Raw genomic sequence first — 25,617 nt, 5'->3', positions numbered from 1 at the left:
AAAATCCCCCATTTCCCCTCACGATTCCCACCCCCCATTCCAAGAATCCTTCATTTCCCCTCATGATTTCCACATTCCACTCCCAAAATCCCCCATTTCCCCTCACAATTCCACATCCCCATTCCCAAAATCCCCCATTTCCCCTCATGATTTCCACCCTGCACCCCAAAATCCCCCATTTCCCTTCACAATTTCGACATTCCACTCCCAGAATTCCTTTTTTCCCCTCACGATTCCCACCCCTCATTCCCAAAATCCTCCATTTCCCCTCACAATTTCCACCCCCATTCCCAAAAATTCTATTTCCCCTCACAATATCCACCCCTGATTCCCAAAAATCCCCCATTTCCCCTCACGATTTCCAGCTCCCCATTTCCCCTCACAATTTCCAACCCCCATTCCCAAAATTCCCCATTTCCCCTCACAATTTCGACATTCCACTCCCAGAATTCCTTTTTTCCCCTCACGATTCCCACCCCTCATTCCCAAAATCCTCCATTTCCCCTCACAATTCCCACCCTCCATTCCCAAAAATTCTATTTCCCCTCACAATATCCACCCCTCATTCCCAAAAATCCCCCATTTCCCCTCACGATTTCCAGCTCCCCATTTCCCCTCACAATTTCCAACCCCCATTCCCAAAATCCCCCATTTCCCCTCACAATTCCCACCCCCATTCCCAAAATCCTCCATTTTCACTCACAATTTCCACATTCCACTCCCAAAATCCCCCATTTCCCCTCACGATTCCCACCCCCCACTCCCAAAATCCCCCATTTCCTCTCATGATTTCCACCCTCCATTCCCAAAATTCCCCATTTCCCCTCACAATTTTGACATTCCACTCCCAGAATTCCTTTTTTCCCCTCACGATTCCCACCCCTCATTCCCAAAATCCTCCATTTCCCCTCACAATTCCCACCCTCCATTCCCAAAAATTCTATTTCCCCTCACAATATCCACCCCTCATTCCCAAAAATCCCCCATTTCCCCTAACGATTTCCAGCTCCCCATTTCCCCTCACAATTTCCAACCCCCATTCCCAAAATCCTCCATTCCCCCTCACAATTCCCACCCTCCATTCCCAAAAATCCTCATTTCCCCTCGCGATTCCCACCCTCCATTCCCAAAATCCCCCATTTCCCCTCACGATTTCCACCCCCCATTCCAAGAATCCTTCATTTCCCCTCACAATATCCACCCCTCATTCCCAAAAATCCCCCATTTCCCCTCACAATTCCCACCCTCCATTCCCAAAATTCCCCATTTCCCCTCACAATTTCGACATTCCACTCCCAGAATTCCTTTTTTCCCCTCACGATTCCCACCCCTCATTCCCAAAAATCCTCATTTCCCCTCACAATATCCACCACTCATTCCCAAAAATCCTCCATTTCCCCTCACAATTCCCACCCCCCATTCCCAAAATCCTCCATTTCCCCTCACAATTCCACATCCCCATTCCCAAAATCCCCCATTTCCCCTCACAATTCCCACCCCCCATTCCAAGAATCCTTCATTTCCCCTCATGATTTCCACATTCCACTCCCAAAAATCCTCCATTTCCCTCACAATTCCCACCCTCCATTCCCAAAATTCCTCATTTCCCCTCACAATATCCACCCCTCATTCCCAAAAATCCCCCATTTCCCCTCACGATTCCCACCCTCCATTCCCAAAATCCCCCATTTCCCCTAACGATTTCCAGCTCCCCATTTCCCCTCACAATTCCCACCCTCCACTCCCAAAATCCCCCATTTCCCCTCACAATTCCCACCTTCCATTCCCAAAATCCCCCATTTCCCCTCACGATTCCCACCCCCCATTCCAAGAATCCTCCATTTCCCCTCACAATTTCCACATTCCACTCCCAAAATTCCCCATTTCCCCTCACGATTCCCACCCTTCATTCCCAAAATTCCCCATTTCCCCTCACGATTCCCACCCCCATTCCCAAAATCCCCCATTTCCCCCTCACAATTCCCACTCCCTACCCCAAAATCCTCCATTTCCCCTCACAATTCCCACCCTCCATTTCCAAAATCCCCCATTTCCCCTCACGATTCCCACCCCCCACTCCCAAAATCCCCCATTTCCTCTCATGATTTCCACCCTCCATTCCCAAAATTCCCCATTTCCCCTCACAATTTCGACATTCCACTCCCAGAATTCCCCTTTTTCCCTCACAATTTCCACCCTCCTTTCCCAAAAATCCTCCATTCCCCCTTACAATTCCCACCCTCCATTCCCAAAATCCCCCATTTCCCCTCATGATTTCCACCCTGCACCCCAAAATCCCCCATTTCCCCTCACAATTTCCACCCTCCATTCCCAAAAATCCCCAATTTCCCCTCGCAATTCCCACCCCCCATTCCCAAAATCCCCCATTTCCCCTCACGATTTCCACCCCCCATTCCAAGAATCCTTCATTTCCCCTCACAATTCCCACCCTCCATTCCCCAAATCCCCCATTTCCCCTCACAATTCCCACCCTCCGTTCCCAAAATTCCTCATTTCCCCTCACAATATCCACCCCTCATTCCCAAAAATCCCCATTTCCCCTCACGATTCCCACCCTCCATTCCCAAAATCCCCCATTTCCCCTAACGATTTCCAGCTCCCCATTTCCCCTCGCGATTCCCACCCTCCATTCCCAAAATCCCCCATTTCCCCTCACGATTCCCACCCTCCATTCCCAAAATCCCCCATTTCCCCTCACAATTCCCACTCCCTACCCCAAAATCCTCCATTTCCCCTCACAATTCCCACCCTCCATTCCCAAAATCCCCCATTTCCCCTCACGATTCCCACCCCCCACTCCCAAAATCCCCCATTTCCTCTCATGATTTCCACCCTCCATTCCCAAAATTCCCCATTTCCCCTCACAATTTCGACATTCCACTCCCAGAATTCCTTTTTTCCCCTCACGATTCCCACCCCTCATTCCCAAAAATCCTCATTTCTCCTCACAATTCCCACCCCCATTCCCAAAATCCTCCATTTCCCCTCACAATTTCCACATTCCACTCCCAAAATCCCCCATTTCCCCTCACAATTCCACATCCCCATTCCCAAAAATCCCCCATTTCCCCTCACGATTCCCACCCCCCATTCCAAGAATCCTTCATTTCCCCTCATGATTTCCACATTCCACTCCTAAAATCCCCCATTTCCCCTCACAATTCCCCACCCCCCACTCCCAAAATCCCCCATTTCCTCTCATAATTTCCACCCTGCACCCCAAAATCCTCCATTTCCCCTCACAATTTCCACCCCCCATTCCCAAAAATCCTCATTTCCCCTCACGATTCCCACCCCCCATTCCCAAAATCCCCCATTTCCCTCACAATTCCCACCCCCCATTCCAAAAATCCCCCATTTCCCCTCACAATTCCACCTCCCCATTCCAAGAATCTTCATTTCCCCTCATGATTTCCACATTCCACTCCCAGAATTCCCTTTTTCCCTCACAATTTCCACCCTCCATTCCAAAAATCCCCCATTTCCCCTAACGATTTCCAGCTCCCCATTTCCCCTCACAATTTCCAACCCCCATTCCCAAAATCCCCCATTTCCCCTAACGATTTCCAGCTCCCATATCCCCTCGCGATTCCCACCCTCCATTCCCCAAAATCCCCCATTTCCCCTCACGATTTCCACCCCCCCATTCCAAGAATCCTTCATTTCCCCTAACGATTCCCACCTCCCCATTCCCAAATTCCTCATTTCCCCTCATGATTCCCACCCCCCATTCCCAAAATCCCCCATTTCCCCTCGCAATTCCCAACCCTCATTCCCAAAATCCTCATTTCCCCTCACAATTCTCACCCTCCACTCCCAAAATCCCCCATTTCCCCTCACGATTTCCAGCTCCCCATTTCCCCTCACAATTCCCAACCCCATTCCAAAATCCCCCCATTTCCCCTCACAATTTCGACATTCCACTCCCAGAATTCCTTTTTTCCCCTCACGATTCCCACCCCTCATTCCCAAAAATCCTCATTTCTCCTCACGATTCCCACCCCCCATTCCCAAAATCCTCCATTTCCCCTCACAATTTCCACATTCCACTCCCAAAAATCCCCCATTTCCCCATCACAATTCCACCTCCCCATTCCAAGAATCCTTCATTTCCCCTCATGATTTCCACATTCCACTCCCAGAATTCCCCTTTTTCCCTCACAATTTCACCCTCCATTCCCAAATCCCCCATTTCCCCTCACATTCCACCCTCCATTCCCAAAAATCCTCATTTCCCCTCGCGATTCCCACCCCTCCATTCCCAAAATCCCCCATTTCCCCTCACGATTTCCACCCCCCATTCCAAGAATCCTTCATTTCCCCTAACGATTCCCACCTCCCCATTCCCAAAAATCCTCCATTTCCCCTCACAATTCCACCCCTCATTCCCAAAAATCCTCATTTCTCCTCACGATTCCCACCCCCCACTCCCAAAATCCCCCCTTTCCCCTCGCCGTCTCCACAATCCGGCATTTCCCACCTTCTCGTCCCACTGGAAGTCGGGCGCGATGGTGAGCTCCACCTTGAGCGTGGAGCGCGTGATGGGCTGCAGGTGCACGGAGAGCTCCAGCTTCGGGAACAGGTGCACGTATTTATGGATGGTTTTCCCCATTTTCGGCATCCGGATCAGCTCTCCTGCGAGGGGAGCGAGGGGAAAAAATAAAAAAAAAATAAGGGATAGGGACAGGGAGGATCCCAAAAAGAGCGGGATTCGGAGGTGAGGCCTCTGCTCCAGACACTCCGAGAAATTTCTGGAGGAATTATCCCATTGCTGAGGGAAATTCCCCAATTTCTGAGGAGAAATTCCCAATTTCTGAGGGGAAATCCTGGAGAAATTCCCCATTTCTGAGGGAAATTCCCCAATTTCTGAGGGGAAATCCCCAATTTCTGAGGGGGAAATTCTGGAGAAATTCCCCATTTCTGAGGGAAATTCCCCCATTTCTGAGGAAATTCCCCCATTTCTGAGGGGAAAGCCCCAATTTCTGAGGGGAAAATCCCCAATTTCTGAGAGGAAAATCCCCAATTTCTGAGGGGAAATTCCCCAATTTCTGAGGGGAAATCCTGGAGAAATTCCCCATTTCTGAGGGAAATTCCCTAATTTCTGAGGAGAAATCCCCAATTTCTGAGGAGAAATCCCCAATTTCTGAGGAGAAATCCCCAATTTCTGAGTGAAATTCCCCCATTTCTGAGGGGAAATCCCCAATTTCTGAGGGAAAATCCTGGAGAAATACTCCATCCTCAAAACAAGGAATTTTCTCTCAGAATCTCATCTAGACCAGGACTTGGGGGATTTTATCCTGAATTTTGGGGATTTTAGTCCAAATTCAGAAGACTTTAACCCAGACTTGGGGGATTGAGCCTGGATTCAGGGGATTCTCCCGTGCCACAATCCCAAACCCCTCCCCAGCCTGGATTTTGGGAATTTGAGCACAAATTTAGGGGATTTTAGCCCGAATTTTGGGGATTTTACCCTGAATACAGGGGACTTTAACCTGGATTTGGGGGATTTTAGCCCAAATTTTGGGGATTTTAGCCCGAATTCAGGGGATTCTCCCATGCCACAATCCCAAACCCCTCCCCAGCTTGGATTTTGGGGATTTGAGCACAAATTTAGGGGATTTTTGCCCGAATTTTGGGGATTTTAGCCTGAATTCAGGGGATTCTCCCGTGCCACAATCCCGAACCCCTCCCCAGCCCGGATTTTGGGGATTTGAGCACAAATTTAGGGGATTTTAGCCCAAATTTTGGGGATTTTAGCCCGAATTCAGGGGATTCTCCCGTGCCACAATCCCAAACCCCTCCCCAGCCCGGATTTTGGGGATTCGAGCACAAATTTAGGGGATTTTAGCCCAAATTTTGGGGATTTTAGCCTGAATTCAGGGGATTCTCCCGTGCCACAATCCCAAACCCCTCCCCAGCCCGGATTTTGGGGATTTTAGCTTGAAATTAGGGGATTTAAAGCCCAAATTTTGGGGATTTTAGCCCGAATTTCAGGGGATTCTCCCGTGCCACAATCCCAAACTCCTCCCCAGCCCGGATTTTGGGGATTTGAGCACAAATTTAGGGGATTTTTGCCCGAATTTTGGGGATTTTACCCTGAATACAGGGGACTTTAACCTGGATTTTGGGGATTTTAGCCCAAATTTTGGGGATTTTGGCCCGAATTCAGGGGATTCTCCCATGCCACAATCCCAAACCCCTCCCCAGCTTGGATTTTGGGGATTTGAGCACAAATTTAGGGGATTTTTGCCCGAATTTTGGGGATTTTACCCTGAATACAGGGGATTCTCCCGTGCCACAATCCCGAACCCCTCCCCAGCCGGATTTTGGGGATTTGAGCACAAATTTAGGGGATTTTAGCCCAAATTTTGGGATTTTAGCCCGAATTCAGGTGGATTCTCCCGTGCCACAATCCCAAACCCCTCCCCAGCCCGGATTTTGGGGATTTGAGCACAAATTTAGGGGATTTTAGCCCAAATTTTGGGGATTTTAGCCCGAATTCAGGGGATTCTCCCGTGCCACAATCCCAAACCCCTCCCCAGCCCGGATTTTGGGGATTTTAGCTTGAAATTAGGGGATTTTAGCCCAAATTTGGGGGATTTTACCCTGAATACCAGGGGATTCTCCCGTGCCACAATCCCAAACCCCTCCCCAGCCCGGATTTTGGGGATTTTAGCTTGAAATTAGGGGATTTTAAGCCCAAATTTTGGGGATTTTAGCCCGAATTCAGGGGATTCTCCCGTGCCACAATCCCAAACCCTCCCCAGCCCGGATTTTGGGGATTCGAGCACAAATTTAGGGGATTTTAGCCCAAATTTTGGGGATTTTAGCCTGAATTCAGGGGACTTTAACCTGGATTTGGGGGATTTTAGCCCAAATTTTGGGGATTTTAGCCCGAATTCAGGGGATTCTCCGTGCCACAATCCCAAACCCCTCCCCAGCCGGGATTTTGGGAATATTGAGCACAAATTTTGGGGATTTTAGCCCAAATTTTGGGGATTTTAGCCCGAATTCAGGGATTCTCCCGTGCCACAATCCCAAACCCCTCCCCAGCTTGGATTTTGGGATTTGAGCACAAATTTAGGGGATTTTTGCCCGAATTTTGGGATTTTAGCCGAATTCAGGGGATTCTCCCGTGCCACAATCCCAACCCCTCCCCAGCCGGATTTTGGGATTCGAGCACAAATTTAGGGGATTTTAGCCCAAATTTTGGGGATTTTAGCCTGAATTCAGGGGATTCTCCCGTGCCACAATCCCAAACCCCTCCCCAGCCCGGATTTTGGGGAATTGAGCACAAATTTAGGGGATTTTAGCCCGAATTTTGGATTTTAACCTGGATTTTGGGGATTTTAGCTTGAAATTAGGGGATTTTAGCCCAAATTTTGGGGATTTTAGCCCGAATTCAGGGGATTCTCCCGTGCCACAATCCCAAACCCCTCCCCAGCTTGGATTTTGGGGATTTTGAGCACAAATTTAGGGGATTTTTTGCCCGAATTTTGGGGATTTTAGCCCGAATTCAGGGGATTCTCCCGTGCCACAATCCCAAACCCCTCCCCAGCCCGGATTTTGGGATTCGAGCACAAATTTAGTGGGATTTTAGCCCAAATTTTGGGGATTTTAGCCTGAATTCAGGGGATTCTCCCGTGCCACAATCCCAAACTCCTCCCCAGCCCGGATTTTGGGATTTGAGCACAAATTTAGGGGATTTTAGCCCAAATTAGGGATTTTAACCTGGATTTTGGGGATTTTAGCTTGAAATTAAGGGATTTTAGCCCAAATTTTGGGATTTTAGCCTGGATTTTGGGGATTTTAGCCCGAATTTAGGGGATTTTAGCCCAAATTCAGGGTATTCTCCCGTGCCACGGTCCCAAACCCCCCTCCCCACCCCCGATTCGGGCGATTTCCCCCCGTTTCGGCACCGATCTCGTTGTGGTTGAGGTCGTAGAGGCGCTCGAAGGGGAAATTCTTCTTCTCGATCTTCTTCACCACCTCCTCGGGCAGCTTCTTGAACTGGCGCAGGGGACACATGGACTGCCACCTGCGGGGACAACCCGGGGGCTCAGGGGACACCGGGGACCCGCGGGAATTCCGGGGAATTCTGCGGGATCGGGGCTCACATGCGCTTGTCGATCATCTTGCAGAGGTTGAGGGTCTTGTCGGTGAGCTGGGCCCAGCCGCGGTTCAGGACGATCTCAAAGATGGCTCTCATCAGCCTCCCGGCAGACTGCGGGACACGGAAAGGTTTTGGGGGCACGTTCCTGGACGTTCCCAAATTCCCATCCCACCCTGCGTGCCAGCCTGGAGGGGTTTGGGGTGGGAATGACCCAAAATCCCAACCGGTGTCGCCACAACTGGTGGCATCACACAGCGTTGGCCGTGGACACTTCCAGGGATCCCAGCTGCTCTGGGAATTCCATCCCAGCCCCTCAAAGGGAAAATTCCTTCCCAAAATCCCACCTAGATCTCCACATGGAACGCTCTAAGTTTGAAGGAACACCAAGGTTCTCCCAGTGCCACCACGGGTCCCAGACCTTCCACCGTCCCAGGTGGCTCCAACCTGATCTTGGACACTTCCAGGGATTCTACGTCCTCTGGAATTCCACCCCAGCCCCTCAAAGGGAAAATTCCTTCCCAAAATCCCACCTAAATCTCCACATGGAACGCTCTAGTTTGAAGGAACACCAAGGTTCTCCCAGTGCCACCACGGGTCCCAGACCTTCCACTGTCCCAGGTGGCTCCAACCTGATCTTGGACACTTCCAGGGATTCCAGGTCCTCTGGGAATTCCATGCCAGCTCCTCTCCCAATATTCCTTCCCAAAATCCCACCCAGATCTCCACATGGATACACGGAATGGTTTGGGTTTGAGGAACACCAAGGTTCTCCCAGTGCCACCGTGGGTCCCAGACCTTCCACTGTCCCACGTGGCTCCAACCTGATCTTGGACACTTCCAGGGATTCTAGGTCCTTTGGGAATTCCATCCCAGCCCCTCAAAGGGAAAATTCCTTCCCAAAATCCCACCTAGATCTCCACATGGATACATGGAATGGTTTGGGTTTGAGGAACACCAAGGTTCTCCCAGTGCCACCACGGGTCCCAGACTTTCCACTGTCCCAGGTGGCTCCAACCTGGTCTCGGACATTTCCAGGGATTCCAGCTGCTCTGGGAATTCCATCCCAGCTCCTCTCCCAATATTCCTTCCCAAAATCCCACCCAGATCTCCACATGGATACACGGAATGGTTTGGGTTTGAGGAACACCAAGGTTCTCCCAGTGCCACCATGGGTCCCAGACCTTCCACTGTCCCAGGTAGCTCCAACCTGATCTTGGACACTTCCAGGGATTCTAGGTCCTTTGGGAATTCCATCCCAGCCCCTCAAAGGGAAAATTCCTTCCAAAATCCCACCTAGATCTCCACATGGAACGCTCTAAGTTTGAAGGAACACCAAGGTTCTCCCAGTGCCACCACGGGTCCCAGACCTTCCACAGTCCCAGGTGGCTCCAACCTGGCCTTGGACACTTCCAGGGATTCTAGGTCCTTTGGGAATTCCATCCCAGCCCCTCAAAGGGAAAATTCCTTCCCAAAATCCACCTAAATCTCCACATGGAATCATGGAATGGTTTGGGGTGGAAGGGACCTTAAAGCTCATCTGGTCCCACCATGGGCTGGGACGTTTTCTACTGGATCAGGGTGCTCCAACCTGGCCTTGGACATTTCCAGGGATTTTGGGGCAGCCCCAGCTTCTCTGGGAATTCCATCCCAGCTCCTCTCCCAATATTCCTTCCCAAAATCCCACCCAGATCTCCACATGGATACACGGAATGGTTTGGGTTTGAGGAACACCAAGGTTCTCCCAGTGCCACCACGGGTCCCAGACTTCCACTGTCCCAGGTGGCTCCAACCTGATCTCTGACACTTCCAGGGATCCCAGCTGCTCTGGAATTCCATCCCAGCCCTCAAAGGGAAAATTCCTTCCCAAAATCCCACCTAAATCTCCACATGGAATCATGGAATGGTTTGGGGTGGAAGGGACCTTAAAGCTCATCTGGTCCCACCATGGGCTGGGACGTTTTCTACTGGATCAGGGTGCTCCAACCTGGCCTTGGACATTTCCAGGGATTTTTGGGGCAGCCCCAGCTTCTCTGGGAATTCCATCCAGCTCCTCTCCAATGTTCCTTCCCAAAATCCCACCCAGATCTCCACATGGATACACGGAATGGTTTGGGTTTGAGGAACACCAAGGTTCTCCCAGTGCCACACGGGTCCCAGACCTTCCACTGTCCCAGGTGGCTCCAACCTGATCTTGGACACTTCCAGGCATTCTAGGTCCTCTGGGAATTCCATCCCAGCTCCTCACCCAATATTCCTTCCCAAAATCCCACCCAGATCTCCACATGGATACACGGAATGGTTTGGGTTTTGAAGGAACACCAAGGTTCTCCCAGTGCCACCACGGGTCCCAGACCTTCCACCGTCCCAGGTGGCTCCAACCTGGTCTCGGACATTTCCAGGATTCCAGCTTCTCTGGGAATTCCATCCCAGCCCCTCAAAGGGAAAATTCCTTCCCAAAATCCCACCTAGATCTCCACATGGAACGCTCTAAGTTTGAAGGAACACCAAGGTTCTCCCAGTGCCACCACGGGTCCCAGACTTTCCACCGTCCCAGGTGGCTCCAACCTGGTCTTGGACACTTCCAGGGATCCCAGCTGCTCTGGGAATTCCATGCCAGCCCCTCACCAGTCCCACTGGGAATTCCGAGGGAATTCCTGGCTCACCTGGGTGACGTAGACCATGTCGGCCATGAGGGCGAACCCCTCCAGCTTCAGCTGCGAGATGAAGGCCTGGAGCAGGACGTTGATCTGGGAACGGCCATGGAACAGCTCTCAGGGAATATCCCGGGAAAGCTGCTTTGCCTGGAGCTTAATTCCCGAGGAAACTTTCTTTTCCCCATTCCAAATTTCCCATGGAAGCTGCTTTTCCTGGCTCCTAATTCCCAGGGAAACTGCTTTTCCTGTGCCAAATTCCAAGGAAATTTCCTTTTCCTGGTACAAAATTCCCAAGGAAACCTCATTTTCCTAGTGCCAAATCCTTGGAAAAGCTGCTTTACCTTGTGCCTAATTTCCCAGGAAATCTGCGTTTCCTGTTCCCAGATTTCCCAGGAAATCTGCTTTTCGTGTTCCCAAATTCCCGGGAAATCTTCTTTTCCTGTTCCCAAATTTCCTGGAAATTTTCTTTTCCTGTTCCCAAATTTCCAAGGAACGCTGCTTTTCGTGTTCCCAAATTCCTGGGAAATCTCATTTTCCTGTTCCCAAATTCCCGGGAAATCTCATTTTCCTGTTCCCAAATTCCTAGGAAACCTCATTTTCCTGTTCCCAAATTCCCAGAAAATCTCCTTTTCCTGTTCCCAAATTTCCCAGGAAATCTCCTTTTCCTCTTTCTGAATTTCCCAGGAAATCTGCTTTTCCTGGCTCTTCATTCCCAAGGAAATTTCCTTTTCCTGGTCCCACCTATCCCAAGAAATCTTCTTTTCCTGGCACCCAAATCCCATCTCCCACCTCCCTTCCATCCTCCCCCCAATCCCACGGATCTCCCGGATCACTCGGAGCCTCCCAGCGCTGTCCAGGATGTCCCAGAGAGGGAGGAGAGCAGAATTCCCACCGGGAATTCCCGGCAGGGCTCACCTTGGCACTGGGCTCCTCAATGCTCTCCTTCACCGGGATCGGACTCGCTCCAGAAGCTTCTGCAGCTCCAGCTTCTCCTCCTGGGAGAAACAGGGATGGCTGATGGGTGATGGCTGTTGGGTGATGGGTGTTGTCGGGCGATGGCTGTTGGGTGTTGTTGGGTGATGGCTGTTTGATGTTGGGTGTTTGATGTTGGATGTTGGGTGTTGGGTGACGGCTGTTTGATTTTGGGTGTTGCGTGCTGGGTGATGGCTGTTTGAGGTTGGGTGTTTGATGTTGGGTGCTGAGTGTTTGATGTTGGGTGTTGGGTGATGGCTGCTGGGTGTTGAGTGATGGCTGTTGGGTGTTGGGCGATGGCTGTTGGGTGTTGGGCGATGGCTGCTGGGTGATGGGTGATGGCTGTTGGGTGATGGGTGTTGGGTGATGGGTGTTGTTGGGTGATGGCTGTTGGGTGTTGGGTGTTTGATGTTGGGTGTTGGGTGATGGCTGTTGGGTGATGGCTGTTTGATTTTGGGTGTTGCGTGCTGGGTGATGGCTGTTTGAGGTTGGGTGTTTGATGTTGGGTGCTGAGTGTTTGATGTTGGGTGTTGGGTGATGGCTGCTGGGTGTTGAGTGATGGCTGTTGGGTGTTGGGTGATGGCTGTTTGATGTTGGGTGTGGAGTGTTTGATGTTGGGTGGTGTTGGATGACGGCTGTTAGGTGTTGTTGGGGGATGGCTTTTGGGTGTTGGGTGTTGGCTGTTGGGTGATGGCTGCTGGGTGTTGGGTGTTGGGTGATGGCTGTTGGGTGTTGGGTGTTGGGTGATGGCTGCTGGGTGTTGGGTGTTGTTGGGTGATGGCTGCTGGGTGTTGGGTGTTGTTGGGTGATGGCTGTTGGGTGTTGGGTGTTGGGTGATGGATGCTGGGTGTTGGGTGTTGGCTGTTGTTGGGTGATGGCTTTTGGGTGTTGGGTGTTGGGTGTTGGGTGATGGATGTTGGGTGTTGGGTGTTGGCTGTTGTTGGGTGATGGCTTTTGGGTGTTGGGTGTTGGGTGATGGATGCTGGGTGTTGGGTGTTGTTGGGTGATGGCTGTTGGGTGTTGCTGGTTGTTTGATGTTGGCCATTGGGTGTTGAGTGCTGGATGTTAGGTGATGCTGATGGGTGTTGTTGGGTGACGGCTGTTGGGTGTTGTTGGGTGTTGTTGGGTGTTTGATGTTGGAGTTGGGCGTTGAGTGATTGATGTTGGGTGAAGGCTGTTGGGTGTTGTTGGGTGTTGCTGGGTGTTTGATGTTGGAGTCGGGCGTTGAGTGATTGATGTTGGGTGACGGCTGTTGGGTGTTGTTGGGTGATGGCTGTTGGGTGTTGAGTGTTGTTGGGTGACGGCTGCTGGGTGTTGTTGGGTGACGGCTGTTGGGTGATGGCTGCTGGGTATTGGGTGTTGTTGGGTGTTGAGTGTTTGATGTTGGGTGGTGTTGGACGACGGCTGTTGGGTGTTGTTGGGTGTTTGACATTGGAAGTTGGGAGATGATTGATTGATGTTGGGTGACGGCTGTTGGGTGTTGTTGGGTGTTTGATGTTGGATTTGGCGTTGAGTGATTGATGTTGGGTGACGGCTGTTGGGTGTTGTTGGGTGACGGCTGTTGGGTGTTGGGTGTTGAGTGTTGGAAGTCGGGCGTTGCCCGTTCCCGTACCTCGCGCACGGTGATGTTGCGGAACTCCGAGGACAGGGAGAAGACGCGGAAGAGCTCGATCTCGCTCAGGGTGGGTTTCAGCAGCTGGTTGTACGTCTGCACCGTCTCGTTGGTGATGTAGTAATGGCTGGCGATGCGGCCCAGCTCTGTCACCTGCCGGGACAGCCGGGAAAAGGGCGGGAACAGTTGGGATAAACCATGGGAACAGTCAGGATAAACCACGGGAACAGTCCGGGATAAACCACAGGAACAGTCAGGATAAACCACGGGAACAGTCGGAATAAACCATGGGAACAGTGGGGATAAACCACGGGAACAGTCAGGATAAACCACAGGAACAGTTGGGATAAACCACGGGAACAGTCAGGATAAACCACGGGAACAGTCAGGATAAACCACGGGAACAGTCGGGATAAACCACGGGAACAGTCAGGATAAACCACGGGAACAGTCAGGATAAACCACGGGAACAGTCGGGATAAACCATGGGAACAGTCAGGATAAACCACGGGAACAGTCAGGATAAACCACAGGAACAGTCAGGATAAACCATGGGAACGGTCGGGATAAACCATGGGAACAGTCAGGATAAACCACGGGAACAGTCAGGATAAACCACGGGAACAGTCAGGATAAACCACGGGAACAGTCGGGATAAACCATGGGAACAGTCGGGATAAACCATGGGAACGGTCAGGATAAACCACGGGAACGGTCAGGATAAACACGGGAACAGTCAGGATAAACCACGGGAACAGTCAGGATAAACCACGGGAACAGTCAGGATAAACCACGGGAACGGTCGGGATAAACCATGGGAACGGTCAGGATAAACCACGGGAACGGTCAGGATAAACCACAGGAACAGTCGGAATAAACCACGGGAATGGTTGGGATAAACCACAGGAACAGTCCAGGATAAACCACAGGAACAGTAGGGATAAACCACGGGAACAGTCAGGATAAACCACGGGAACAGTCGGGATAAACCACGGGAATGGTTGGGATAAACCACGGGAACAGTCAGGATAAACCACGGGAACAGTCAGGATAAACCACGGGAACAGTCAGGATAAACCACGGGAACAGTCAGGATAAGCCATGGGAACAGTCAGGATAAACCACGGGAACAGTTGGGATAAACCCAGGAACAGTCAGAATAAACCATGGGAACGGTCAGGATAAACCACGGGAACAGTGGGGAAAACCACGGGAACAGTCAGGATAAACCACGGGAACAGTCAGGATAAACCACAGGAACAGTCGGAATAAACCATGGGAAAGGTCAGGATAAACCACAGGAACGGTCGGGATAAACCACGGGAACAGTCGGAATAAACCACGGGAACAGTGGGGAAAAACCACGGGAACGGTTAGGATAAACCACGGGAACAGTTGGGATAAACCACGGGAACAGTCAGGATAAACCACAGGAACGGTCAGGATAAACCACGGGAACGGTCAGGATAAACCACGGGAACGGTCAGGATAAACCACGGGAACAGTCAGGATAAACCACGGAACAGTCGGGATAAACCACGGGAACAGTCGGGATAAACCACAGGAACAGTCAAGATAAACCACAGGAACAGTCAGGATAAACCACGGGAACAGTCAGGATAAACCACGGAACAGTGGGGATAAACCATAGGAATGCTCAGGATAAAACCATGGGAACAGTCAGGATAAACCACAGGAATGGTCAGGATAAACCACGGGAACAGTCGGGATAAACCACGGGAACAGTCGGGATAAACCACAGGAACAGCCAGGATAAACCACGGGAACAGTCAGGATAAACCACGGGAAACAGTCGGGATAAACCACGGGAACGGTCGGGATAAACCATGGGAACGGTCAGGATAAACCACGGGAACAGTCGGGATAAACCACAGGAACAGTCAGGATAAACCACGGGAACGGTCAGGATAAACCACAGGAACGGTCAGGATAAACCACGGGAACAGTCGGAATAAACCATGGGAAAGGTCAGGATAAACCACAGGAACGGTCGGGATAAACCACGGGAACAGTCGGAATAAACCACGGGAACAGTCGGAATAAACCACGGGAACAGTCAGGATAAACCACGGGAACAGTCAGGATAAACCACGGGAACAGTCAGGATAAACCACGGGAACAGTCAGGATAAACCACGGGAACAGTCGGAATAAACCATGGGAACAGTCAGGATAAACCACAGGAACAGTCGGGATAAACCACAGGAACAGTCGGAATAAACCACGGGAACAGTCAGGATAAACCACGGGAACAGTCGGGATAAACCACGGGAACGGTCGGGATAAACCACAGGAACAGTCGGGATAAACCACAGGAACAGTCGGAATAAACCACGGGAACAGTCAGGATAAACCACGGGAACAGTCGGGATAAACCACAGGAACGGTCAGAATAAACCACAGAACAGTCGGAATAAACCACAGGAACAGCCAGGATAAACCACGGGAACAGTCAGGATAAACCACGGGAACAGTCAGGATAAACCACGGGAACGGTCGGGATAAACCATGGGAACGGTCAGGATAAACCACGGGAATGGTTGGGATAAACCACAGGAACAGTCAGGATAAACCACGGGAACGGTCAGGATAAACCACGGGAACAGTCAGGATAAACCACGGGAATGGTTGGGATAAACCATGGGAACGGTCAGGATAAACCACAGGAACAGTCGGAATAAACCACGGGAACAGTCAGGATAAACCACAAGAACAGTCAGGATAAACACGGGAACAGTCAGGATAAACCACAGGAACAGTCGGAATAAACCATGGAAACAGTGGGGATAAACCACAGGAACCGTTGGAATAAACCACGGGAACGGTCAGGATAAACCACGGGAACAGTGGGGATAAACCACAGGAACCGTTGGAATAAACCACGGGAACAGTCAGGATAAACCACGGGAACGGTCGGGATAAACCACAGGAACAGTTGGGAATAAACCACGGGAACAGTCAGGATAAACCATGGGAACAGTCAGGATAAACCACAGGAACGGTCAGGATAAACCACGGGAACAGTCAGGATAAACCACAGGAACAGTCAGGATAAACCATGGAACAGTCGGAATAAACCACAGGAACAGTCAGGATAAACCACGGGAACAGTCAAGATAAACCACAGGAACGGTCAGGATAAACCACGGGAACAGTCGGGATAAACCACGGGAACAGTCAGGATAAACCACGGGAACAGTCAGGATAAACCATGGGAACAGTCGGGATAAACCACAGGAACAGTCAGGATAAACCACAGGAACAGTCAGGATAAACCACGGGAACAGTCAGGATAAACCACTGGAACGGTCAGAATAAACCACAGGAACGGTCAGGATAAACCACGGGAACAGTCGGAATAAACCATGGGAACGGTCGGGATAAACCATGGGAACAGTCGGAATAAACCACAGGAACAGTCAGGATAAACCACGGGAACAGTCAAGATAAACCACAGGAACGGTCAGGATAAACCACGGGAACAGTCGGGATAAACCACGGGAACAGTCAGGATAAACCACGGGAACAGTCAGGATAAACCATGGGAACAGTCGGGATAAACCACAGAACAGTCAGGATAAACCACAGGAACAGTAGGATAAACCACGGGAACAGTCAGGATAAACCACGGGAACGGTCAGAATAAACCACAGGAACGGTCAGGATAAACCACGGGAACAGTCGGAATAAACCATGGGGAACGGTCGGGATAAACCACAGGAACGGTCAGGATAAACCACGGGAACAGTCAGGATAAACCATGGGAACAGTCAGGATAAACACAGGAACAGTCGGAATAAACCACGGGAATGGTTGTGATAAACCACGGAACATTCGGGAGAACAACCAGAACAAGTGGGAAAAACCACAGGAATGGTGGGAGGAAAATGGCCAGGAGAACGAGGGGAAGGGCCAGGAGACACCCACAGGAATCTCCCACCTAAAAATCCCCTTTTTTCCCCTTCCACCTAAAAATCCCCATTTTTTCCCCTTCCACCTAAAAATCCCCATTTTTTCCCCTTCCACCTAAAAATCCCCATTTTTTCCCCTTCCACCTAAAAATCCCCATTTTTTTTCCCCTTCCTCCTAAAAATCCCCATTTTTTCCCCTTCCACCTAAAAACCCCATTTTTTCTCCCCTTCCACCTAAAAATCCTCCTTTTTTCCCCTTCCACCTAAAAATCCCCATTTTTTCCCCTTCCTCCTAAAAATCCTCCTTTTTCCCCCTTCCACCTAAAAATCCTCCTTTTTTCCCCTTCCACCAAAAATCCCCATTTTTTTCCCCTTCCTCCTAAAAATCCCCATTTTTTCCCCTTCCACCTAAAAATCCTCATTTTTTCCCCTTCCTCCTAAAAATCCACCATTTTTTCCCCTTCCACCTAAAAATCCCCATTTTTTCCCCTTCCTCCTAAAAATCCCCATTTTTTTCCCCTTCCACCTAAAAATCCCCCATTTTTTTCTCTTCCACCTAAAAATCCCCATTTTTTCTTCCCCTTCCACCAAAAATCCCATTTTTTTTCCCCTTCTCCTAAAAATCCCCATTTTTTTTTCTGTCATCCCACCTAGAAATTCCCTTTTTTTTTGACCACCCCACCGAGAATTTCCCTTTCTTTTTTTTTTTTTTTTTTCCCCTGCCATCCCACCTACAAATCCCCATATTTTTTTTTTTGGCCGTCCCACCTGGAAATTCCCGGTTTTCTTGTCGTACTTGACCAGGTTGTTCTTGTCGAGCATCAGGGCCGCCGTGTGGACGAGGTCGAGGCGCCGCTGCTCCAGGAGCGGATCCGCCTTCAGCTCGTCGTGGGAGATGCCGTAAAGGCTCGGCGAGCGCAGGCATGCGGATGTAGAGGTAGGTGTAGCCCAGCCAGTTCACCGCATCCTACGCAATTCCCAAATCCTCAATCAGCCCTGGCATCTCCTGCCACCGCCAGGAAGCACCGGGGGAGCCCCAAATCGCCCAGGAAATCTGCTTTTACCTAACATAATTCCCAGGAAATCTGCTTTTAACCTAACATAATTCCCAGAAAATCTGCTTTTCCTCAACATAATTCCAGAAAATCTGCTTTTCCTCAACATAATTCCCAGAAAATCTGCTTTTCCTCAACATAATTCCCAGAAAATCTGCTTTTCCTGGTGTCCAACTTCCCAGGAAATCTGCTTTTCCTGGTGTCCAACTTCCCAGGAAATCTGTTTTTCCTGGTGTCCAACCTCCCAGGAAATCTGCTTTTCCTGGTGTCCAACTTCCCAGAAATCTGCTTTTCCGGTGTCTGGTTTCCAAGGGAATCTGCTTTTCCTGGTACCTAATTCCCAAGGAAATCTGCTTTTCCTCATTCAAATTTTTCAGGAAATCTGCTTTTCGTGTACATAATTCCCACGTAAATCTCGGTTTCTGCTCCCTATATTCCCAAGGAATTCATCTCAGGTGGGTTAGGTCATGGAATTCTTGAGGAATTATCTCAGCAGGCTTTGGGCATGGAATTCTGGAGGAGTTATCTCAGGTGGGTTTGGGCAAGGAGTCCTTGAGGAGTTATCTCAGCTGGGTTTGGGCATGGAATTCTGGAGGAGTTATCTCAGGTGGGTTTAGGCATGGAATTATCTCAGCCAGGTTTGGGCATGGAGTTCTTGAGGAATTATCTCAGCAGGGTTTGGGCATGGAATTATCTCAGGGTGATCTGGGCATGGAATTCTTGAGGAATTATCTCAGGTGGGTTTGGGCATAGAATTCTTGAGGAATTATCTCAGCCAGGTTTGGGCATGGAGTTCTTGAGGAATTATCTCAGGTGGGTTTGGGCATGGAATTCTTGAGGGATTATCTCAGCAGAGTTTGGGCATGGAATTCTGGAGGAGTTATCTCAGGTGGGTTTGGGCAAGGAATTATCTCAGGGAGATCTGGGCATGGAATTCTTGAGGAATTATCTCAGGTGGGTTAGGTCATGGAATTTTTGAAGAATTATCTCAGCCAGGTTTGGGCATGGAATTTTTGAAGAATTATCTCAGCAGGGTTTGGGCAAGGAATTATCTCAGGGTGATCTGGGCATGGAATTCTTGAGGAACTATCTCAGGTGGGTTTGGGCATAGAATTCTTGAGGAATTATCTCAGCCAGGTTTGGGCATGGAATTATCTCAGGGGGCAGAACCACGGCCACAAATCCCTACGGAAAATCGGGAATTCCGTCCCACCTTGGCATTTTGGACATTCCCCAGCACGGCCTCGGCGTTGAGCATGTCCGGGAGCTTGGCCACCATCTGGCTCTCGATGGGCAGCTGCTGGTTGAGCAGGGACAGGTAATACTGGAGCTCTCCATGGGAAGTGATGAGAATTCCTTCTCCTTTCGTGTCGTACTGGGCCTCCCGGCACGGCCCAACATCTGGAACAGGGGAGAAACAGCTCAGGGAACTGGGAATTCTTGAGGGATTATCTCAGGTGGGTTCGGGCATGGAGTTATCTCAGGTGGGTTTGGGCCAAGGAGTTCTTGAGGAGTTATCTCAGCTGGGTTTGGGCATGGAATTCTGGAGGAAGTATCTCAAGAGGGTCTGGGCATGGAATTCTTGAGGGATTATCTCAGATGGGTTTGAGCAGGGAGTTATCTCAGGTGGGTTTGGGCAGGGAGTTCTTGAGGAATTATCTGAGGTGGGTTTGGGCAAGGAATTCTTAAGGAATTATCTCAGATGGGTTTGGGCATGGAATTCTGGAGGAAGCATCTCAAGAGAGTCTGGGCATGGAATTCTTGAGGGATTATCTCAGCTGGGTTTGGGCATGGAGTTATCTCAGGTGGGTTTGGGCATGGAGTTCTTGAGGAGTTATCTCAGGTGGGTTTGGGCATGGAATTCTTGAAGGATTATCTCAGGTGGGTTTGGGCATGGAGTTATCTCAGGTGGGTTTGGGCAGGGAGTTCTTGAGGAATTATCTGAGGTGGGTTTGGGCAAGGAATTCTTAAGGAATTATCTCAGCTGGGTTTGGGCATGGAATTCTGGAGGAAGTATCTCAAGAGGGTCTGGGCATGGAATTCTTGAGGGATTATCTCAGCTGGGTTTGGGCATGGAGTTATCTCAGGTGGGTTTGGGCAGGGAGTTATCTCAGGTGGGTTTGGGCAAGGAGTTCTTGAGGAATTATCTCAGCAGGCTTTGGGCATGGAATTCTTGAGGGATTATCTCAGGTGGCATGGAGTTATCTCAGCTGGGTTTGGGCAGGGAGTTCTTGAGGAATTATCTGAGGTGGGTTTGGGCAAGGAATTCTTAAGGAAATATCTCAGCTGGGTTTGGGCATGGAATTCTGGAGGAAGTATCTCAAGAGGGTCTGGGCATGGAATTCTTGAGGGATTATCTCAGCTGGGTTTGGGCAGGGAGTTCTTGAGGAATTATCTGAGGTGGGTTCGGGCTAGGAATTCTTGAGGAACTTTTCTCATCCCCTCCAACCCCACACCACCATGAAGAACGAGGAGGAACCCCAAAACTGGGATTTTGGATGGGATTTGAGGCCGGGAAGGTCCCGGGACGTTGCCAGGTCCCACCTGGAGGATGTCCAGCGCTCCCAGCTCCGTCCAGCGCCCCTTCTCCGGGCTGTAGACCTGCGTGCCTTTGATGATCACCGTGTGCGCCGGCAGGTTCACGCCCCAGGCCAGCGTGGCCGTGGACACCAGGACCTGCAGGAAAACTGGGGTCAGATCCAGCAGGAAGCTCCAAAAATCCACCCAGGAATCTTCAAATCCAATCAGAACTTCCAAATTCATCCAAAAACCTCCAAATCCAACCAGGAAATTCCAAATTCACCAAAAACCTCCAAATCCAACCAGGAACTTCCAAATTCATCCAAAAACTTCCAAATCCCACCAGAAACCTCCAAATTCATCCAAAACCCTCCAAATCCACCCAGGAACCTCCAAATCCACCCAAAATCAGGGATCAGATCCAGTAGGCAACCGTCAAATCCAACCAGGAACTTCCAAATTAATCCAAAAACCTCCAAATCCAACCAGGAACTTCCAATCCACCCAAAATCAGGGATCAGACCCAGCAGGAACCTCCAAATCCACCAGGAACCTTCAAATCCAACCAGGAACCTCCAAATCCACCCAAAGACTTCCAAATCCAACCAGGAACTTCCAAATTCATCCAAAAACCTCCAAATCCAACCAGAAACCTCCAAATCCACCCAAAATCAGGGATCAGATCCAGTAGCAACCGTCAAATCCACCCAGGAACTTCCAAATTCATCCAAAAACCTCCAAATCCAAAGAGAAACTCCAAATCCACCCAAAACCAGGGATCGGACCCGGCAGGAACCTTCAAATCCACCCAGGAACTTCCAAATTCATCCAAAACCCTCCAAATCCAACCAGAAACCCCCAAATTCATCCAAAAACCTCCAAATCCAACCAGGAACTTCCAAATCCACCCAGGAACCTTCAATCCAACCAGGAACTTCCAAATCCACCCAAAAACTTCCAAATCAAAGAGAAACTCCAAATCCACCCAAAACCAGGGATCAGACCCAGCAGCAACCTTCAAATCCACCCAGGAACTTCCAAATTCATCCAAAAACCTCTAATCCAACCAGGAACTTCCAAATCCACCCAAAATCAGGGATCAGACCCAGCAGGAACCTTCAAATCCAACCAGGAACTTCCAAATTCATCCAAAAACCTCCAAATCCAACCAGGAACTTCCAAATCCACCCAAAAACCTCCAAATCCACCCAGAAACCTCCAAATTCATCCAAACCCTCCAAATCCAACCAGGAACTTCCAAATTCATCCAAAAACCTCCAAATCCAACCAGGAACCTCCAAATTCATCCAAAAACCTCCAAATCCAACCAGGAACTTCCAAATCCACCCAGGAACCTTTCAAATCCAACCAGGAACTTCCAAATCCACCCAAAAACTTCCAAATCCAAAGAGAAACTCCAAATCCACCCCAAAACCAGGGATCAGACCCAGCAGCAACCTTCAAATCCACCCAGGAACTTCCAAATTCATCCAAAAACCTCTAAATCCAACCAGGAACTTCCAAATCCACCCAAAATCAGGATCAGACCCAGCAGGAACCTTCAAATCCAACCAGGAACTTCCAAATTCATCCAAAAACCTCCAAATCCAACCAGGAACTTCCAAATCCACCCAAAACCAGGGATCAGATCCAGCAGGAACCTTCAAATCCACCCAGGAACCTCCAAATCCATCCAAAATCAGGGATCAGATCCAGCAGGAACCTTCAATTCCACCCAGGAACCTCCAAATCCACCCAAGAACCTCCATCCAAAACTTTGCTTCTCCCGAATTCCCGTTTCCCACTTTTTCACCCCAAAAAAAACCTCCCATTTTCATCTCCCCTTTTCTCCCGGAGGAAAAAATCCCTTTTTTTCCACATCGGAGCAGGATCCCAAATTTCATCCCGAACCCAAAAAAAAAAAAACTTTGGGATTGGATCCCGGAATTCCACCCCCACCTGGATGTGTTTGTCGGCGAAGAGATCTTCCACCAAGGTGCGGTCGACGCGCGTCATGCCGGCGTGGTGGATGGCGAAGCCGTAGGGAAGGAGATCCTTCAGCTCCAGGTTCTGCGGGAAAACCCGGCCCAAAGAATTCCAGGAAAAAAAATTCCAAGGGAAAAGTTTGGGATCGGCACAGCTTGGACGGGGTGGAAAAGTCCCCAAGCGTCGCGGTCCGGCAAAAATCCCTCGGGAACGGGGGCATCAACCAACTTTGCCCCAAAGGAGTTTTCCCAATTTTCCCAAATTTTCCCAAATTTTCCCAGATTTTCCCCAGATTTTTCCCCAATTTTCCCCAGATTGTCCCCATTTTTCCCCAATTCTCCCCAGATTTTTCCAAATTCTTCCCAATTTTCCCCGTTTTTCCCAATTCTCCCAAATTTCCCGATTTTCCCCAGATTTTCCCCAATGTCCCAATTTCCCCTCAATTTTCCCAAATTTCCCTGATTTTTGCAGATTTTTGCCATTTTCCCCCAATTTCCCCCAACGTTCCCAAAATTTCCCCAGATTTTCCCTTTTTTCCCAAATTTCCCCCAATTTCCTCAATTTCCCCCCAACTTTCCCCAATTCTTCCCTAATTTCCCAGATTTCCCAACTTTTCCCCAAATTTCCCCCAGATCTTTCAAAATTCCCCCCAAACTTTTCCAGATTTTTCTCAATTTTTCCCATTTCCCCCAAATTCCCCCAAACCTTCCCCCAAATCTTCCCGACTCCCCCGCGCCCCGATTTCCCCAGACCTCTCCAAATCCTCCCCACATTCCCCAATCTCCCCCATTTTTCCCCCGGTGCATTTTTCCGGATTTCCCGGGTTTTCCCGGTTTTTTCCCGGGTTTTTTCACGGGTTTTTTCCCGGGTTTTTTCCGGGTTTTTTCCCGGGTTTTTTCCGGGTTTTTCCGGGTTTTTCCGCAGGCCCACCTTGCACTGCTCGGCCTCGGTGCGCAGCACCTCGGTGGAGGCCGAGCCCTCCCGGAGGAAGAGCCCCAGCGTGTCCTTCTCCAGGCACATGTCCCGGATGGCGCGCGCCGTCTGCCGGTCTCCTTCCGCGAGTGCACGAACACCAGCACCTGCAAGAACCGGCATCGGCCCCGGATCAAAAACGGGATCGGCCCCGGATCAAAAACCGGGATCGGCCCCGGATCAAAAAACCGGGATCGGCCCGGGATCAAACTGGGAAAAACTGGGATCAGCCTGGGATCAAACTGGGATCGGCCCGGGAACAAACCGGCATCGACCCCGGATCAAACTGGGATCAGCCTGGGATCAAACTGGGATCGGCCCGGGATCAAACTGGGATCAGCCTGGGATCAAACTGGGATCGGCCCGGGGTCAAACCGGCATCGGCCCGGGATCAAACTGGGAAAAAACTGGGATCAGCCTGGGATCAAACTGGGATCAGCCTGGGATCAAACTGGGATCAAACTGGGATCAGCCTGCAATCAAACCGGGATCGGCCCCGGATCAAAAAACTGGGATCGGCCCCGGATCAAAAACCGGGATCGGCCCCGGATCAAAAACCGGGATCGGCCCCGGATCAAAAACTGGGATCGGCCCCGGATCAAAAACTGGGATCGGCCCCAGATCAAAAACTGGGATCGGCCCCGGATCAAAAACCGGGATCGGCCCCCCGGATCAAACCGGCATCGGCCCGGATCAAACTGGGAAAAACTGGGATCAGCCTGCAATCAAACTGGGATCGGCCTGGATCAAACCAGGATCGGCCCGGGATCAAACTGGGAAAAGAGCTGGGATCAGCCCCGGGATCAAGCTGAGATCAGCCCGGGATCAAACTGGGATCAAACCGGGATCGGCCCCAGATCAAACTGGGATCGGCCCGGGATCAAACTGGGAAAAGAGCTGGGATCGGCCCGGGATCAAACTGGGAAAAGAGCTGGGATCGGCCCGGGATCAAACCGGGATCGGCCCGGGATCAAACCGGGATCGGCCCGGGATCAAACTGGGAAAAACTGGGATCAGCCTGGGATCAAACTGGGATCAGCCTGGGATCAAACTGGGATCGGCCCGGGATCAAACTGGGATCAGCCCGGGATCAAACCAGGATCGGCCCGGGATCAAACTGGGATCAGCCCCGGATCAAACCGGGATCGGCCCCGGATCAAACCGGGATCGGCCCGGGATCAAACTGGGAGCGGCCTGGGATCAAACTGGGATCAAACTGGGAGAAGAGCCGGGATCGGCCCGGGATCAAACTGGGATCGGCCCGGGATCAAACCAGGATCGGCCTGGGATCAAACCGGGATCGGCCCGGGATCAAACTGGGAAAAACTGGGATCAGCCTGGGATCAAACTGGGATCGGCCCGGGATCAAACTGGGATCAGTCTGGGAAAAACTGGGATCAAACTGGGAGAAGAGCCGGGATCAGCCCGGGATCTAACTGGGAAAAACTGGGATCAGCCTAGGATCAAACTGGGATCGGCCCGGGATCAAACTGGGAAAAACTGGATCAGCCTGGGATCAAACTGGGATCAGCCCGGGATCAAACTGGGATCGGCCCTGGATTAAACTGGGATCAAACTGGGAGATGAGCTGGGATCGGCCTGGGGAAACTGGGATCAAACTGGGATCAAACTGGGATCAGTCTGGGAAAAACTGGGATCAAACTGGGATCAAACTGGGATCGGCCCGGGATCAAACTGGGAAAAACTGGGATCAGCCTGGGATCAAACTGGGATCAAACTGGGAGAAGAGCCGGGATCAAACCAGGATCAGTCTGGAGAAG

At 50.6% G+C, this 25,617-nt stretch overlaps 1 protein-coding gene across 1 annotated transcript in view; it reads right to left on the bottom strand.

The window, feature by feature from the left end:
- Nucleotides 1-24,107, bottom strand: part of LOC137467207 (U5 small nuclear ribonucleoprotein 200 kDa helicase-like) — a 62,577-nt gene extending 38,470 nt beyond the window's left edge. The window contains 16 exon segments of the mRNA XM_068178743.1: nucleotides 4,502-4,656; nucleotides 7,941-8,059; nucleotides 8,139-8,245; nucleotides 10,798-10,881; nucleotides 11,704-11,747; nucleotides 11,750-11,783; nucleotides 13,373-13,525; nucleotides 18,072-18,224; nucleotides 18,226-18,270; nucleotides 19,572-19,735; nucleotides 19,738-19,759; nucleotides 20,903-21,034; nucleotides 22,838-22,948; nucleotides 23,795-23,907; nucleotides 23,910-23,943; nucleotides 24,102-24,107. Coding sequence (XP_068034844.1) covers nucleotides 4,502-4,656; nucleotides 7,941-8,059; nucleotides 8,139-8,245; nucleotides 10,798-10,881; nucleotides 11,704-11,747; nucleotides 11,750-11,783; nucleotides 13,373-13,525; nucleotides 18,072-18,224; nucleotides 18,226-18,270; nucleotides 19,572-19,735; nucleotides 19,738-19,759; nucleotides 20,903-21,034; nucleotides 22,838-22,948; nucleotides 23,795-23,907; nucleotides 23,910-23,943; nucleotides 24,102-24,107 — 1,476 coding nt within the window.
- Nucleotides 24,108-25,617: the final 1,510 nt, after the last annotated feature.

Source organism: Anomalospiza imberbis, unplaced genomic scaffold (assembly GCF_031753505.1).
Source record: "Anomalospiza imberbis isolate Cuckoo-Finch-1a 21T00152 unplaced genomic scaffold, ASM3175350v1 scaffold_534, whole genome shotgun sequence".
Classification (NCBI taxonomy): domain Eukaryota; kingdom Metazoa; phylum Chordata; class Aves; order Passeriformes; family Viduidae; genus Anomalospiza; species Anomalospiza imberbis.
The sequence above is the reverse complement of the archived record's forward strand: the minus strand, read 5'-3'. Positions and strand labels throughout refer to the sequence as shown.